The sequence below is a fragment of the Eleginops maclovinus genome, chromosome 9 (genome assembly GCF_036324505.1).
Source record: "Eleginops maclovinus isolate JMC-PN-2008 ecotype Puerto Natales chromosome 9, JC_Emac_rtc_rv5, whole genome shotgun sequence".
NCBI classification, from domain to species: Eukaryota; Metazoa; Chordata; class Actinopteri; order Perciformes; family Eleginopidae; genus Eleginops; species Eleginops maclovinus.
In genome coordinates, this window is record NC_086357.1 from 6,437,283 (window position 1) to 6,454,677 (window position 17,395).

The 17,395-nt window shown below is 41.4% G+C and overlaps 2 protein-coding genes across 3 annotated transcripts in view; one reads left to right on the top strand and one right to left on the bottom strand.

Moving 5' to 3' along the window:
• Positions 1 to 4,987: 4,987 nt before the first annotated feature.
• Positions 4,988 to 9,908, bottom strand: ddx10 (DEAD (Asp-Glu-Ala-Asp) box polypeptide 10). The gene is made up of 2 exons (XM_063892225.1): positions 8,469 to 9,908; positions 4,988 to 7,160 (listed from the first exon to the last, which is right to left on the bottom strand). The coding sequence occupies exons 1-2, from the start codon at positions 9,804 to 9,806 to the stop codon at positions 5,988 to 5,990; spliced, it is 2,511 nt and encodes an 836-aa protein (XP_063748295.1). The 5' UTR covers positions 9,807 to 9,908; the 3' UTR covers positions 4,988 to 5,987.
• A 1,686-nt stretch (positions 9,909 to 11,594) lies between these two features.
• Positions 11,595 to 17,395, top strand: part of szt2 (SZT2 subunit of KICSTOR complex) — a 93,818-nt gene continuing 88,017 nt past the window's right edge. For both annotated transcript variants that reach the window (XM_063891038.1, XM_063891039.1), the window contains exons 1-7: positions 11,595 to 11,742; positions 12,754 to 12,879; positions 13,228 to 13,401; positions 14,514 to 14,684; positions 14,777 to 14,899; positions 16,445 to 16,607; positions 16,800 to 16,906. In XM_063891038.1, the coding sequence (XP_063747108.1) occupies positions 11,719 to 11,742; positions 12,754 to 12,879; positions 13,228 to 13,401; positions 14,514 to 14,684; positions 14,777 to 14,899; positions 16,445 to 16,607; positions 16,800 to 16,906 (888 nt within the window). In that variant the 5' untranslated portion in view covers positions 11,595 to 11,718. The remainder of the gene's footprint in view (positions 11,743 to 12,753; positions 12,880 to 13,227; positions 13,402 to 14,513; positions 14,685 to 14,776; positions 14,900 to 16,444; positions 16,608 to 16,799; positions 16,907 to 17,395) is intronic.

Sequence of the window (17,395 nt, forward strand, 5' to 3'; positions counted from 1 at the left end):
AATTTTATTATTCCATGTTTGAATTCACATTTGTTTCTATGCTTCCACATATGTTGTACTATAATCCTGCTAATGTACAAATTAGAGCTACATTTTGTAAAATGGCTTTTAATACAATTTGTATTGCAATATAAAATAAAAATAAAGGAATAACTGAAACCAAATGTTGCATTCAAATGCACCAATCTGGTGCATTTGAATGAAGAGGATACATGAAGAGGATAGACATAGTGTGTTCTTTTAAAACTATTATCATAACCTAATTTAGTGTATTATTCAGACTAAATTAGTTTATGTAAATAATAAATGAAAACTCTCTATAATAGACCAATCTACCACCCAAACACAGACATATGGACATAGGTTACTATATAAAAAGTGCAAATGTATTTAGTATCCAATCCATGTGAATATGTTTTAAGTGGGGGATGGACCTCACATCTTCTACGGGGGTCCAGGGGCATGATCCCCCAGGAATATATATTTTTTTAACGTTGAAATTAAATGCATCTATCTGGTGCACTTTGAGGGCAAAATAAGACACAATGGGTACATCTCTCAACACCCATATGAAACAGAACTGTCAATCCATCCATCCATCCATCTTCCTCGCTTATCCGTCAGGGTCGCGGAGGTAACAGCTCCAGCAGAGAGCCCCAAACTTCTCTTTCCCTGGCCACATCAGCCAGGTCTGACTGGGCTATTCCAAGGCGTTCCCAGGCCAGCAAAGAGATATAATCCCTCCACCTGGTCCTAGGTCTACCGCTCGGTCTTTCCAGAACAACTGAGGCTGTCGATACCTTGCAACTGCGTCAGGAGTACCTCCTTCTTCAGTCGGCCGGCTTCCCTGACCACCGGTGTCCACCAGGAGGTTCGAGGGTTACCGCCCCTCGAGGCACCTAAGACCTTGAAGCCACAGCTCCCCGCCGCAGCTTCAGCAATAGAAGCTTTGAACACCGCCCACTCTGGTTCAATGTCCCCAGCCTCCACAGCGATGCCTGAAAAGCTCCGCTGGAGGTGTGAGTTGAAGGCCTCCTGCACAACACGTTTGGGCTTGCCAGGTCTGTCCAGAGGCTTCCCCTGCCACTCGACCCAACTCAGCACCAGATGGTGATCAGTTGACAACTCCGCCCCTCTCGTCACCCGAGTGTCCAAAACATGTGGCCTCAGGTCCGATGATACGATAACAAAATCGATCATGGACCTTCTGCCTAGGGTTCTCTGGTACCACGTACACTTATGAGCATCCTTATGTTCGAACATGGTGTTTGTTATGGCCAATCCATGACTAGCACAGAAGTCCAGTAACAAACCACCACTCCGGTTCAGATTGGGGGGCCGTTCCTCCCAATCACCCCCCTCCAAGTGTCTCCATCATTTCCCACATGTGCATTGAAGTCTCCCAGCAAGACTAAGGAGTCCCCTTCGGGAGCCCCATACAGGACTCTTTTCAGAGTCTCCAAGAAGGCCGAATACTCTGAACTGCTATTTGGTGCATAAGCACACACAGCAGTCAGAGTTTTCCACCCCATGACGCGCAGGCGTAATTAGGCGACCCTCTCGTCCACTGGGGTAAACTCCAACAAAGCGGCACACAACCGAGGGCTTGTGAGTATCCCCACACCCGCTCGACGCCTCACACCTTGGGCAACTCCGGAGAAGAATAGAGTCCAACCCCTATCAAGAAGTAAGGTTCCAGAGCCGACGCTGTGCGTAGAGGTGAGCCCCACCAGATCCAACTGGTAACGCTCCATCTCCCGTACAACCCCCGGCTCCTTCCCCCCCAGAGAGGTGACGTTCCACGTCCCCAAAGCCAGCTTCTGCCGCCCGGGTCTGGTCCGTCGAGACCCTCTGCTTTCACTGCCCCTTCTGGAGCCAGGCCCAGAAGGGGACCCCGGGCTTCCTCAGGGCCGGGTATCCTCACTTTCATTTGTTTTTGTCATGAGGTCTTTTGAACCAATCTTAGTCTGGCCCCTTACCTGAGATCATAGGCGGCGCCAGGGTAGGGGTTGGTTGGGCTGTAGCCCAGCCAAGAATTGTGTTAGCCCTACCTTTAGCCCTACCATAAAACCAACTAATATTCAATGAGTCAGGCCCACTTGAGGGAAATTAAACAACACGAAGGGAGACCAAGTTGAAAAAATACAAAAAAATACAAGTCAGTAGATGTTGCCTGCTGCGAACACGACTCGTCTTGCTTGGGGTGAAGTTGTCCCGCCGTACTCTTACCATCCATTCGGCTCTCACCGACACATCCACTGGAAAGCTATGGAAGCTTATAGTACTATTGTACCTCGATGAATTCTTACAAAGTGGTACACAGCAATGGAGTGCGGTCTTTTTCACGCGTTGATACACCAACCGCCTCTCTTTCACCCGAAATCCACTCATATTTAAACTTTGTCAATCAAATTATTAGCAGCTACTCTAAACTAGTGTCTCCAATCTCCACAACAACACAACCTACCGGAAGTAGTCGAGCGTACACTCAACACACGGAAGTTAACCGGAAGCTCTATTGTGCTCGTAGCCTATTAAGCTCAGGTCAAACTTTATCATGGGTTTTTTTTATAAACGTCGTCGGACGGAACAACAGATGGCGGTGGCGGGCGTGTTGGATAAGGACACACCTTTGACACCTGCAGGGGAAGACGACCACTCCGGTCTTCCATGTGCCAGGCTCGGCCGGACGAAGATAAGCAAAAAGAAGAGGAGCAGGGGCTGGAGCAGCAGCAGGAGCAGGAGGAAGAGGACGAGGAAAGGGGCTGGCATGGCCAGCCACAGCCAACCACTGCGGGCATGGACTCTGGCCATGATGCTAATGCTACCACTGACATTAGCCAACGACCCGGGGATGGGACACTGCGCCCCTTCAGGAAAATTCACCCCTCAAGGTTAATAGGTAACCACCAGAGATCTTTCAATGCTGCCTGGTTTGGCACATACAGCTGGCTTGAATATTCGGTTGAGATGGACGCAACTTTCTGCTTCGCCTGCTGACATTTTTTGGGTAGTGGTGGTGCTCTTCCTTGCTGCGGTCTTGTTGCCTAATTAGCGTACTTAATTTGTTAGAGATGTGTTTTGACTCTTGGCTGTTGTGTGGTAGACTATATATGGCTTAGGACAACATAACTATTAACTATACCGTCTCTCTCTCTGTCTTTCTCTCTCTCTCTCTCTCTCTGTGTGTGTGTGTGTGTGTGTGTGTGTGTGTGTGTGTGTGTGTGTGTGTGTGTGTGTGTGTGTGTGTGTGTGTGTGTGTGTGTGTGTGTGTGTGTGTGTGTGTGTGTGTGTGTGTGTGTTTCTAGCTGTGGGAGGGTGTTGTTTATTGAATATATTTTCACATTGAAATTATGGCATTGGTTTGAGCCCCACTGCTGTATGGGTTAGCCCCACCGTAGTTGAACCAGAAAAAATACTCTGGCACCGCCACTGCCTGAGACCAATTTGCCATGGGAGACCCTACCAGGAACACAAGGTTCCAGACAACACAGCCCCCAGGTTCATCGGGGCACACAAACCTCTCCACCACGATAAGGTGCTGGTTCTGAACTGTATGCATTTCAATACCAAAAAAGTATAAAATTACCATATTTTCGTTTTATTTAAGCATATTTCACTAATCACTGGCCTTTCAAACTGAATTTTTGCTTTACTGTCTTATAAAAATGAATGATTTCACACCTGTTTTGATGTATTATTTTATCTCTTTATAACTATTATAATATTATAAAAGGTGTGCCTTGGAAATATTTGTTTACATAAATGGTGACCAAGACGTTTGGGTCCCACTGAGATAATTTATACTGAAGTGCTAAACACTCAGAGAGTCCTTTACCTCACCTGAGCTGCTGTCTTCCCTGGGTAGCATTCCCCCAGACCCCTCTACAGGATGTTAGGTCCACCCCCCACTTAAAACATGTTCACATTGATGAGATACTAAATACATTTGGTCCATAGAGTTCTAGATATTTGAAAACGTGATATTAATTGACTGAAATGATGTAGACACTCTTAAGACAAAATGTAAAACAAACTTCATCTTTTTACCAAAACACTTTGTGTTTTTCAATTGTCAAGTTATATTATTTAATGTTGCAGTTAAAAAACAATTAGTAGGCGTTACTTATCAGACAAGTAACAATAAATAAAAAAGCTGTAAAAGGGATCATTTGTATGGTAGAAAAATTTACTAGCGGCAAATTTTCAGCCAGTTTGTGCAAATATTTAAAAAAACAAATGTATACATTACCAGAAATCAACAGATGTATTCTGCCTCTGAAAAAAACTTCTCCGTCGTATTCTCGCACCTATGTCCAGGTAGTTTCATCAGCCCATTTAAATCCACAACCATAATCTGGCTTAATTCAAAATACCTTAGCTTCATTTCACATCACGCTGCAGAGGTGGGACTACGGAGGAACATCTGGCACAGGTACGGTGTTGTTCCCCCTGGGTTCCTCTGCAGGGGGTGTGTTAGTCTGTCTTTGTGTTCGCAGTATTTCAACCCCTGCTCTTCACAAATCCAGTGCTTGTTGCTCCTGTAGTAAAGACCCCCTCCAACTGTTTTAGTAACTCCCACCTCCCTCACCCTTCCTGCCATCCCACCTCCCGACCTCCCCTCCTGCCCGCCACCAACAGCCGTCCCACTTAATCTAAATAAATAAATTGGTTAAAGTAGTATCTCCATTATTTGAACTAAGTGTTAACATGCCGTGTACATTTTCTTTTGTTTATGCAAATAAATGGAGAGAATATCGAAAAATATGCAGCCTTAGTCTTCTAATCTTACATATAAGCATACAAAATAAACCTCGCTCTCATGAATGTTACTTCGAGAATGAAATTCTATTTAAAAGCATTGAACTCAACACTTTTATCAGCAACACCATGTATTTAATAGAATACCGTTACAGCCAAGCTAATGCCAAACTGGCGATAGCATTCTGATATTAAATTACTTTGATATAACATAAGACAGATCATGTTAGTTATTCAATACATTTTATTAATTACACGCTCTGTGATGATGAAGGTCATTGATACAAGAACTAAAAAAGAGAGAAGGCTAAACAAGACTCTACAGATGACTGCAGATTCAAAAGGAAGAAACATCCAAGAGGAAACGCAATGACATCACATCGTCTGTGCTTAAAGTCATTCTTGCAGGAATAACCAAGCTTTCCTTTGTGAAAGGTCAGACTTACTAACATCTGCTGGGTTAGCATTCACAATGATAAATAAGTGAATGGTTTTGTTATATCACAATGTAAACACAAACATTAGACTTCAAACTCAAAGCGGCAGTGATGGTTTGGTCTCAACAACAGAGTAGTGCAGTGATGAAGTGTTTTCGTAGGCCAACCTGGAAGTTAAAATCGCAAGGGCTCCCTTTTCCATTGGATTTTGATATATAGAAATAAGATCTTTGGCAGACACACTGTCATGATACCTACATATTTGTTAAAGTGTAAATGCAATCGGCAGAAGTAAAAACTTAACGTTAGGCTTTAAACTAGCCAAATTACAGTCGCATGACTTAATTTCACCATGGCTAACCAAAGGCGGTTAGTGTTAGCCATTTAGCAGTCTCATTTAATCACTTGTTAGCAGCCGCCGTTTATGAACACAGAAGTTTTGGACATTCACGAATGGGGTATTTACTGGCGTATTTTGGGTAGTTGACCACGGACACATCTCAGGTGTCCAACCAAAAACAAGTTTTTAAAGTTGTAAAATGCCAACTTATTCACAGGTCTATGACTCATTCCTGCACCACTCTACTGTTAGAAAAAGAGCCATTCAACAAACTAACTACTCCAGTTGTAGTACGAGTATGAAAAAAATCCCTGATAAGGTCATCAAGGTTTACAAACACTCAAAAATGTCCTGTTGTCATTTCACTATTGACTTTGTAATTAAAACTTTATTTAACCGACCAGTTTTATTGTTTGCAAAGCCTCCTTTAAGCGCCGCCTCTTTCCTGTCTACCTCCTGCCTCCCAGCAGATGTAGGACCAACTCCTCGTCTTCAGCCAGAGACAGGCCAGTGTCCAGGGCTGTGTTATCCTCCTTCTCCTGCCTCACTTTCCTCCTCTTCCCCGCTGTGTGCTCCTCCTCTTCCTCACCGCTGCTTTCATCGCTGTGTCGCCTTTTGGCTATCACCTCCTCTTCCTCCTCCTCGTCAGATCGCACTTTGTCAGGGTCCGGCAGGGAGCTTGGGTCAAACTCGTCGTCGCTGTGGTTGGCCAAGTAGGCGTGCACCTCGTCCTCTTCATCAGAATCGTTTCTGTGCTGCTTGCTGGCCTCCCTCCTGGCGGCCTTGGCCTTCAGCCTCTGCTCTGTGTGCTTGGCCTTCACCTTGCGTCTGTACTCCAGCTTGTCGAACTCCTGGTCCTCGCGCTTCAGCCTCTCCCTGGCCTTCTCCATGTTGATCCCTGAACCCTCCTCCTCTTCCTCTACATCAGCAGTCACTGCCCGTTGCACAGGGGGCCACAGCTGCACGGCCTCTCCTTCCTCACTGAACGTCACTTTGGTGTTGACCTGGAAGTTTCTCTTGAGGATTTTTTTGGCTTCTTTAAACTTTGTCTCTGTTTCCGTTTTCTTATTAGACTCCTCGTCAAGGTCCTCGTCACTCTCCTCGCCCGCTGCCAGATTGAAGACGTCTTTTCTTTTGACTGTGAGCAAGTCCAAGTCTTTTAGATCATCTTCGTCCTCATCATCATCTGCACACAGACCGAATACCTTCTGATCATTCTCCTCTTCACTCCCGGCTTCCTCATCATCACCTGAGTCTTCAGACTGTGAGCTCTGACTTTCCTCCGGATTGTTCCCCTTCAGCTGGGCCTTAAAACTCTTCAGATCCTTTTCTTCTTCAGACTGCTCCTCCTCCTCATCCTCCTCTTTCTGTGCTTCTTTCTCCTCTTTCTGTGCCTGGGCTTTACTCAGGAAGCGTACCCTCGGAGCCACAGCGAGGCCTAGAGAAATTGCGTACTCGTGGAGATTGAGTTTGAGGGCATCAAACACGCCTTTGTTCTTCATGAGGAAGATGGAGCGCAGGTAGGAAACGAAACACCTCTGAGCTCTCTCCTTCTGCTCCTTCTCCTGGGCCAGGAAGGCCTGCAGCTTCTGCTGGATGTTCTGCAGCTTCTCTGGGTTCACCTGCAATCATTCAGAGAACAAAACCGTTAAAAAGCACATGTTGTCTACTGATATTTTGTCTAAAACGTTTACATTTTTGTATGGTTTGTGTCGAAACTGATGGCATCCTGGGGAATTTCTTTCTTAGTCCATAACAACAACAAAGCACTAAAGATGGTATGATGTGAAATACATTAATGGGTCAGTGGTTTGATCTCCAACCCCTGCACAAGGAGTCCTTGGGCAAGATACTCTACTATGTATATAGAGGTAATTTAGACTGATTACTCTACTCTATATAATAGTTTATGTGTGCATGTAGGTCAACTTTTATCAGTGTGTAGCTGGAAACATGCATTTCCTTTAAAAAATATATAATTTAGGCTTTGTTTGAATATTTAATCATTGTAATAACCAGAAAACACGATGTATTGTGGTAATACGCTTGCCTTCTTTAAAGGCTATTCACTATGGTTGCATGCTATATTTCATATGAAATGACCATCATCATGTCAGATGATTTCTAGCAGTGCTGTTGAGTATATTTTGTTGAGGGCTGCTTATTTTGTGAGTACACAAACATCATTTTCTTTAATGTATTACACACTATTCAGTTACCTGTTAGCTTAAATAAAAAACAGCTCCTATTTCAGTGTATGCTTTCTGTACACTATACCTCCACAATTTGATAAGGTTTTTAAAAAATGATGTAATCTACCATGCATGAATATTTCCGTTTTATACCTAGTACTGGAAATAAATGAATAGAAAAAGTCATGAAAGGGGTACGTTCACTAAATGACTTTCAATTGAGAGGTTACATAGCTGTAGGATTTAAGAAAAGAAAAATAGATGAAATTACCAATACATTTAAACACAAATATTTACAAGGCCTTTATGACTCATTGTTTTGATAATGTTGTTTTATTTCTTTTATAATAATTATTAGAGAGTTTTATTTTATTGTGACAAACATCAGCTACAAAAGCTTTTAGAATAACTTAACATTTTGACAAACTAATTCATGTTAACCTAAAGCCCTTTGGTTTCACTGTTATGGATTTAAGCCAAAAGCAAATGTTATGCTATTTTACTAAAATCAGGCAAATCTCTAATGCTAATTTGTCTCCCCAAATAATGTTTTCCCTGACCTAGGAACATTTTGAGTTTGATGCGTTTTGCTCACATCACTGAATAAGGATTTTAAAAAAGTTTCAAAAGCGACAACCTGTTTCATAACCTATTTTGTATTGGTGACCTTGTAATCGCTATGGTATTTTTATCTGCTCACTGTGTGTGAGGTGATGCTGTGGATGTCGGATGTCTAACCTGGATCTTATTGATGGGGACCTTCTTCTCCTTCAGCTGTTCAATCATGCCCTTCTCCTCAGAAGGCAGCAACAGCAGGAGGGCTTCCCCCCCTTCCTTGTACCTGGCGGTGCGGCCCACCCTGTGGATGTAGGTGTCTGCATCCTCTGGACAGTCAAACTGCAGCACCCAGTTGACAGCGGGGAAGTCCAGGCCCCTGGCGGCTATATCTGTGGCAAACAGCACTGCATTCTGCTTTCTGAGGAAGTCATTGTACACCTCCACCCTCTTCATCTGCTGCTGCTTGCCATGCAGAGCCAGGACAGGCATGCCGGGTCTGAGGCGACAGAAGACCCGGAAAAAGTACTGCACCTCCTTGCAGCAGGCGAAGAAGACGATGGTCTTCTTCTTCAGGTGGCTCCTGATGAAGGAGAACAGCATGTTGACCTTCTGGTGGAGCTCACACACCACGTAGCTCTGCTCCAGGGTGGCAGGTGTGCTGAACTTGGCCTTCTCGTGGACCCACACATACTCTGGGTCTTTGAGGCTGAGGCGGGCCAGGTCTTTGACGGATTTGGTCTGAGTGGCGGAGAACAGCATCGTCTGCCTGGACTTGGGGAGGTTCTCCACAATGGCGTTGAGGGTGTCCGCGAACCCCATGTCCAGGATGCGATCTGCCTCGTCCAGAACAAGCATGTGGAGGTCTGAGGCGAGGAAGGTGGCCGTCTCGTCCATGTGCTGGAGAAGGCGTCCCGGGGTACAGATGACGATGTTGGTGTGGTGGATCCTTTCCGACTCGCTCTGCAGGTCCTTGCCACCGATGATGAGCCCCGCGGAGAACTCGTGGTTCTTGCCCACCTTGCGGAGGACTTCAAAGGTCTGGTAGGCCAGCTCTCTGGTGGGGGATATGATGAGAGCACCGAGGCCGTCCACTGAGCTCCACTGCTGGCGGTACAGACACTCCAGCACCGGTATAAGGAAGGCTAAAGTCTTCCCAGAGCCGGTTTTAGCCGCGCCGAGGACATCTTTACCCTGCAAAGCGAAGCCAATAGTTTGCCTCTGGATCTCGGTGGGCTGTCTGTACTGCATCCCCTGCAAACCTAACAAGGTTTTCTTTGAAATGGGGAAGTCTGAAAACTTGACAGCCTCCTTGCTGTTTATGTCTGCATACCTGCTGACAAGCTTGTCGATGTACTCCCTTTCGACCTGCCACTCGGGCTTCTTTGGGGCTCTGTCACTCTTCACTCTTGCTTTCGTCTTGTTGTATTTTTTCTTCCATTTCTCGAAGTTTCTGACGGGGTCAGCGCCGTCTATCATCTTCGCTGGTTTAGGTTTCTTCCCGGTGGATTTTTTCTCCATGATTTAAGAGTAGACCGAGCAAGAATGCAGGTTGAAAACACACGGGCAGCAGCTTCTTGTAAACAGCGTGGAGAAAACGGCTCTTCGTCGCATGTCGAACTACGTCATCATCAAGCGACCTCTTTGCCCTGAGAATTGACTGTCAGGCATATACATCCATGGTCAGGCAGCACTTCCTGCATCAAAACTAAAAAAGAAAGCATTTGGAACATGTTTTACCCATTCTCCCTGTTTTATTATTTTAATCTATGTTATAAAAGGTTTGTATTCGTGACGTAACAGTATTATTCCTGTTTGACTTTAACTAGTCAATGTTGAAATGTATAAACACATATAGATAAAAGACCAATGTGTCTTTATAAATCAGTCTATATATATCACAATTCATGGAGATCTAAAAGGGCAAAGATAAAAATGTCTGAACATTACTCAAAAAGTACATTTGAGAAAGGGGGTCATACACCTGATTAGCATAACTCTGGGCGAGGAAATCCCTTGTAACTTAAGTAAACCAATATTGGCAACAACTTTATTTCACTGAATATCATATATATTTTTATTTATGTTCAAATAAAATTGTATTATACTGATCATGTTACTATACTCTAATATTGTCTCAGGGAGTATCAATTAAACTTGGAAAAGACAACGGCACATGCAACATCCAGTTCTTCCGTAGAGAAATTGATGTAAGTTCGGTTTTCTTGCAATAAATCCCAATTTATTCATCATTTTTAACACACCTTGTCTAACTGAACTACATGAGTGATAAAAGCAGTGACGCGTCTTGATCACATGCCGCTTAAAAACAAGACTCACGGAAGTTTAATAAAAGTAATTCCAAAATAAAAGCATATACATACTCAAATCTAAACCTCAAAAATACTAATCGTAAAACTAAATTAATTTTTAGGACGAAACGTTGGAGAATAAGAAAAACAAAACATGTTTGACAGGTTTATTTGAGTGTATAAAAACATGATACAACACATCCTACATTCAAAAATACAAAACAAAACAAAGGCTTTAGACGTTGAAGATTATTTTTTTTTATCACTGATGTGTCAACAATTAGTACAACCAGGGCTGCTATAACAACACTTCTGTTGAAATGTATAAATGGAGTTTAGAATTTGTGTATTTTATCATTCAGACCAGCCCTTTTTCTATGGTGACATGTCCATAGTTATTTAATTAAAAGTTTGAATTTAATTCTTACATTTACTTAGGCCTACATTCACATAAGCCATGAAAATAACATTTAGAGGGCGTTCCCCTTGAAAAAAGCACTCCGATATTTTATTTAAGTAAAAGTAGCAATACTAAATTGTAAACATACTATGTTAGAATTAAAAGTCCTGAATCCAAAATGTTATTTAGATACAATTCCAAAATATTGGCAAAATATAGGCATCAGTACAGACGCAAGAACATGTATTTAAACTATAAAACAAAAAATAATAATAATCTTGAATACAATTGTCCTCCATATGTGATATCTTATCACATTATTAGATTAATACAATTGTTGCATCAAGCAGCATTTTGCTGTTGTACAAAAACCAAGTTTTGTAATATAATTGTCTACTTTTTTGTATTAAACAGTTATTCTAGTAGCTTAGAGATGCACCATGTTAAAAATGTATCCAGATATCCAGAAAATCTTAAACGTAAGTAAAAATGTCAATGCCCTTGGGACATTAATATATCATTTGAAATATGCTTATGTCCGTGTGGGTATATTTTGTTTTATTTTGAAAGACTTGACCGGAAACTATACACTGTCACCGAAGCTGACACTACTGTGCGAACACCTGACAAGACCAGACAAGACAACTGATAAACAAATATTATTCTTCCCAAACCAAAGTGAATACCGGTCAGCTGAGGCAGTCCCTATGTGATTCACGGCATGGCAGAGAGACCGGACAATGAGGTACCTTTACCTTTTGGCAGCAGAAAGAAGCACAGGGTTTGCATATCTTGAGAACATAAGAGCACGCTATTTATTGAATTGTTTGCCCTAAAAGTCAGCATACAAAGTCCTGTTTCATTTAAAACATAAGTATGAGCAGTCCCAAGCATATAGAGCGTTGCTAACACCTCTTAACGTATATAAACTAGTGTTAGCTGTGCGTTAGCTCGACAGTTAGCAATAACAACCAAGCTGCAAGTGAGCACGAGCCATATTATGTCTCGAGCTAACAGTTACATTGAAGTTAAAATCATTTCCTGTGTGTCTGGCTCTGCAGCATAGTTTTGATGAATGCAGCATACACATGCAGTGCCTTGGGAACTAGCGTATTTATCCAGCAACACATTAGCCGAATAAATAAAGGGAAATTGTTTATCTATTTATTTTCCAACTTAAGCATTCATTTTGTTTAAGAAATGCATTAAGTTTTAGCAGAGGTGTAAGAAGTACTCAGATATTTTACTTAGTACAAATGAATACTACATTGTAAAACATACTCTGTCCTGCATTCAAATTGTACTTAAATACAAAAAGTATTGGCATCAAAATATACTTGAAGTACAAAAAGTACCAATTTTCTAGTATCTAGTAGGCCCATATCAGATTTAAAAATATGACATCTTTGTATCGTAATTATAATTAATGCTTTAATGTCAATGTTCACTTGGTGGGGTGGGGATTATTTAAATGACTTGATATACTGCTGGGTTGCTTAACCTATAATAATACATACTGAGTTATTGGTTGATTTATATTCTGTATTATATATCCATACCTGCAAAGTAGCTAGTAACTCATATGTTTAAATGTTAGTAAAATGTATTAGTTGGTGCAATAACACATAGAGGCTAATTCCTTGCTCTATTCTTAGTCGTTGTCAAAAAAACGTGCCAATTGACACCCTAATAATGCAAAAAATAGTCTACTGTTCTGCTATTAATGCTGACAATGCACTGTGTGTCTCATGGGAAGGTGGAGGAGGCGGACCAAATCTACCTCCTGATGAAGGAGGAGTATCGCATCTCCAGGAATGTGCGCCTGGCCTGGTTTCTGGGTAAACTGAACCAAGTTATCTGGCCGGCATCAAAGCCTGAACTGGTGAGTTGATCAATACGTGACGTGAAGATTCTTACTGTTTACTTCGAAGCCACTGTTCATTAGTCAATATTTTAGGCAGTTGAGGGACATGCCTCTAAAAGGTTATATTCCAAAAAACACAATAGGGCCTCCTTAAATCTTACCATATATGGCATTCCCAAATTCAATGCATTTGCTTTTACATTTTCTGAGACAATGATTACAAGATAATAAGTCTTCAATAAGCACAAAGTAAAAAAAAGAAGACACAGAGGTTGAAAAACATTTTTGCCACGGTTTCATATATTCCTGAACCTCTTAAATATTTCACATAATACTATTCTGATGCTGTGTTTGACTCATTTACAGCTGAACTCAGAAAATGAGCTGGACTTGCTGAGTATCTTACCTAAAGGATGGCAGACAGATTTCTCCCCCACCATGTACCCCCACATGTTGGTGCCATCCACTCGAGCCACCTTCCTGGCCCGGAGATACCGCTTCATCATCGAGCTGGACCTCAGTCCCTCCACAGGGATCGTGGTAAGACTCAGTTAAGTGGTTGTAACATGCAACAAGAAATATTTCAATTTAGTTTTGTAATGTTTGCATGTCATGATGGAGACATCTTTCTGTATGGATAGTATCTACACAGTATCGTACATAAAACCTTAATTGGTTTACCTCAAGTACAAATCCTCTGCTGCATCGCATTTGGGTTAGGCTACATGTATCTGTAATGTGCTACTTACAATGGAACCTGGACTTGCTGGCATCCTATTGTGTACTTTGGATTGAATATGGCTCAAACAATTATTTATTTTGTGTTCAGACCAAACACAAATTTCATTTTCTTGCGGCACGGTTATTTACAAAGTCAATGCAAAGAAGTGAATACATGTGAATTTGCAAAGGTCATATGCGTCCGTGCAAGTTGAAACATATTTAAAACGTAATGTGACATAACACTTTTAGGAAGTACTCCCATTGGCTCCTGCTGAATATTCCCGTTGCTAAATACTACAAAAACAGCTGTTGTTGTTTGTGTAATGTAATGTGTAAATCTGATTTAGTTATGGTCTGATCAAACCTTTAGTACTTATGTATACAAAGGGCAGTGAAATCTGAATAATGATCACTAATTGCCATCCTATGCTTGAGTTATAATTGTACAGCGATAGTTTGTGTACTATATGTTGTCAAAGCTGCAGCTCATCCTCTTAGTCCGCTGTCTCCATCCATGCTGACTGCATGCCTCTCTGTGAACAGCAAATCCAAATTGGTTGACATTCTGATCATTATTTCTAGAAATATATGAAATAATGCAGACACAGTCCACATTTTCCAGTAAAACAAATGTTATACAACTATCTATTAAAAAAACTAGACATTTTAAAGTACTACAAAAACATGGTTATGCATGCTTTGTTCTAACTCAATCATAAACCCCAGAATAATAAAAAAAAAGAGGAACAAAGTAATTAACATTTTCTCTTTCACTTCTCTGTATCTCTATTAGGACACCATTGTATAGCCATCTGTACTTAATTTAGCATGCATCAGTTTCAGAGCACAATTCCCTTATAAAGCACTGTTGTAAATATGGACAACAATTTCCAGCTTTCTCAGAAATTGTGTTGTGTTCTGTTGTGCAGGACGACAGCACAGGAGAGATGATCTTCGATGAGGTCTTTCACGCCTTGTCCAGGTGTCTGGCTGGTCTGGCTCAACCGTTCAAAGTCCCTGGGACTGATCAGCTTTTCAAGCCGAAGATCTTCGTCACCATCTTGGCATATTCTTCCATTATTGGCCTCACTTCCCATCAGGTCACTACAGTAGTTTACATGTCATCCTGTTACTGAATGAGGTGATTTGGTTTTTCGTTGGCAGTCCTCTGACAGGCTTGATCCCCCTGCAGGTGTTGGTGCAGGGCTGTCAGCTGGACAGAACAGACCTGGTGGAGTTCCTGCATTACATCTATCAGCAGCTCAGAGCCGTGGAGAGCAGCATCGCAGAGGTCCTGCATCAGCAGCATGACCAGGCAAGTGCTGAAGATAAATTGTTGGTGAATCAGAAATCAGAATCACAAATCCTTTATTTTTCTTGCAACAAAAAACAGTACACTTACGTAGTATATTAAAAAAGTAGACACATGTTATTCATAATAAACACACAATGAGTAAAAATAAATATCGGATAAGTTGTGAAATTACTTTTTTATGAAGTGACCATTTAAAAATATTTAAATAGCGGGTAATGTTTACAAATTGTAAGAATTGAAATAAAGAAAAATGAAGTGTAAATTGCACAGGAGCTGTGGTATTTAAAGAAGTTGTATATTTACAGGCAGTGATATCAGAGATATGACAGTCTGTGTGTGCAGTTTTCTACCAGGAGGCTTTGTGGTTATACAGTCTGACAGCTGCAGGAAGTGAAACGATATCTCATTAAAACAAAGAATATCATTTTTTTTTCAAATTCAAACACAGTCATTTGAATCCTTTTTTATTATTTTCAGCCTCTTTGAAAAGCCCACATCATAGGGCTGGTGATATTCTATAGGTCTTTCTGTGTGCAGAGAGTATAGGAAATGTATTTCCTGCCAAATATTGTGTGCGTATGAAAGCCTGATATATCCTCTTCCTTTGTGCCATAGAGTTCCACTGACACATCAATCAAACTCAATGTAGTTGCTCTTGTACAAGTTGTGAGAAAATCGAGACAAATAACTTTTATCTTTGATTACACAATGTGTGTGTTGTTTATTTGGCAGCTAAAAACTCAAACAGATGTTTCCATAGTTACACGCTGGCACTGTACAAGTGTGTGAAGGTAAACCATAAAACAAAAGGCTCATAAGTACATTACATTTAACAGTAAAAAGCCCTCTAAAATGCTGTCACACTAAATGATGAAATATTACTTGTTCTTTTCGCATTCCTGCACACTGTCCTGCTGCCAGAGAAACTCACTAAAGCAACACATTTGGATTCATCCACTGGAGCAAATGGTTTTTAACCAAATAAATATTTCCTGCTGTTTGTTTAAGGTAAACACACATCAACACTGACCAGCTGTTTCAGAAAATTTAGAGTCTTTTTTTATTGAAAGGCAGCTTTATTGGTGTGTGACGTGTTTTTAAAGGTTTCTGTCTTCAGTAGGTGAGCTGAGAGCCCCAGAGTAGGGTGGTCTGAAAGTATTTAGAGCTGGACTGTGAACACATTGTTAAGTGGTTGAATCCCGCACACCCTTCTGAGTATTTTGTACATTTCTGTTCAACGCTACCTCTTTTAAAATATGCTCAACTCTCCACTTTAAAATCTAGTATTTTGTCATAGTTTTCCTGTACTATAGACCATTTATAGCGAAGCAAATTCCTTCAGTGTAAACCTACTTGAAAAAAACCAGATTCTGATTCGGTTGGTAATGATGAGGTGAAATTAAGAATAATGACTGCTACATTTAAAAAAAATAAACGATTAGTGTTGATGTTATTGGGGTCAAGAATGTGACATCAAATCTTGTGTTTTATTAACTCTTGAGTGAAGTTCTACATTCATGTATTTATTGTCTCCTGTGCCTTCAGTCCACTGAGCCGGTCCAAAGCTCAGATCTCCCCAGCAACATCCAGTATGAACAGCCCCAAGGGAAGCAAGGCGTTTCCATGGTGTCGGCTGACATGGGTCTGGTCAGCATGGTACGCCAAGGCATCCTGGCCCTTCAGCTGCTGCCTCCAAACTCCAGTGCAGGTCGGTTTGTCTTAAGTTCCCACAGTTTGCATTGAGTTTCTCAATCAAACTACTGATTAACATATCATGTGCATTTAAGGAGCTCACACACAGCAACTGTTCTCCTCAGTGTGAAGTGGATCTGACTTGATTACACATAATGATAAGAAGATATTGAGAATTAGCAATTAAACATGCAGGTGTGTGTTCCAGGTATCATCATTATAACAGATGGAGTGACAAGTGTTCCTGATGTGGCCGTGTGTGAAACCCTGCTAAACCAGCTCAGGAGTGGAACCATCGCCTGCTCCTTTGTGCAGGTAAAGAAGATCTCAGCTCTGAATTTGTTTTTTGTTTCTCGTCCAGCTTCTTTGATTCAGATGGAATGCCAAAATTGTTACGACAGTTTTATTTCCATTGTGTGCTTCTTGTGTAAGTGGTATTTCTATCAATTTTTACCAGTATAGTTAGACTTCTTTGTAATTGTTAAACTTTAAAGGAAGTACCTGCACAGAAGTTTCATTCTATCAGTAGGTTTATTCTCAACTGCTTTTGCAATTTTCTGCACGGAAACTCCCTTTAACCAAGCCCTCAAGTTCAGGGCTGCTGCCAACCCTAACAGCTATTCACCCTATTCTGCGTTTTACAATGGTATGCTATTACTTAGGTTAGCATCACAGGCTTAACCAAACTTCACCTGCCAAAGAAACTTTTTTAAAAAGCTTTTCAATAAACTGTCATTACGTATTAAAACTTTTTCAAAAAGTAACAATTTAGATTCTCAATATGTGATGAATGTATCCACATTT

Bases quoted from the DNA above. Each gene is read 5' to 3' on its own strand.
- ddx10 (XM_063892225.1), bottom strand. From the start codon at position 9,806: ATGGAGAAAAAATCCACCGGGAAGAAACCTAAACCAGCGAAGATGATA. The intron at 7,161-8,468 runs GTTAGACATCCG...GAATGATTGCAG, and splicing joins TCCCCATCAATAAGATCCAG to GTGAACCCAGAGAAGCTGCA.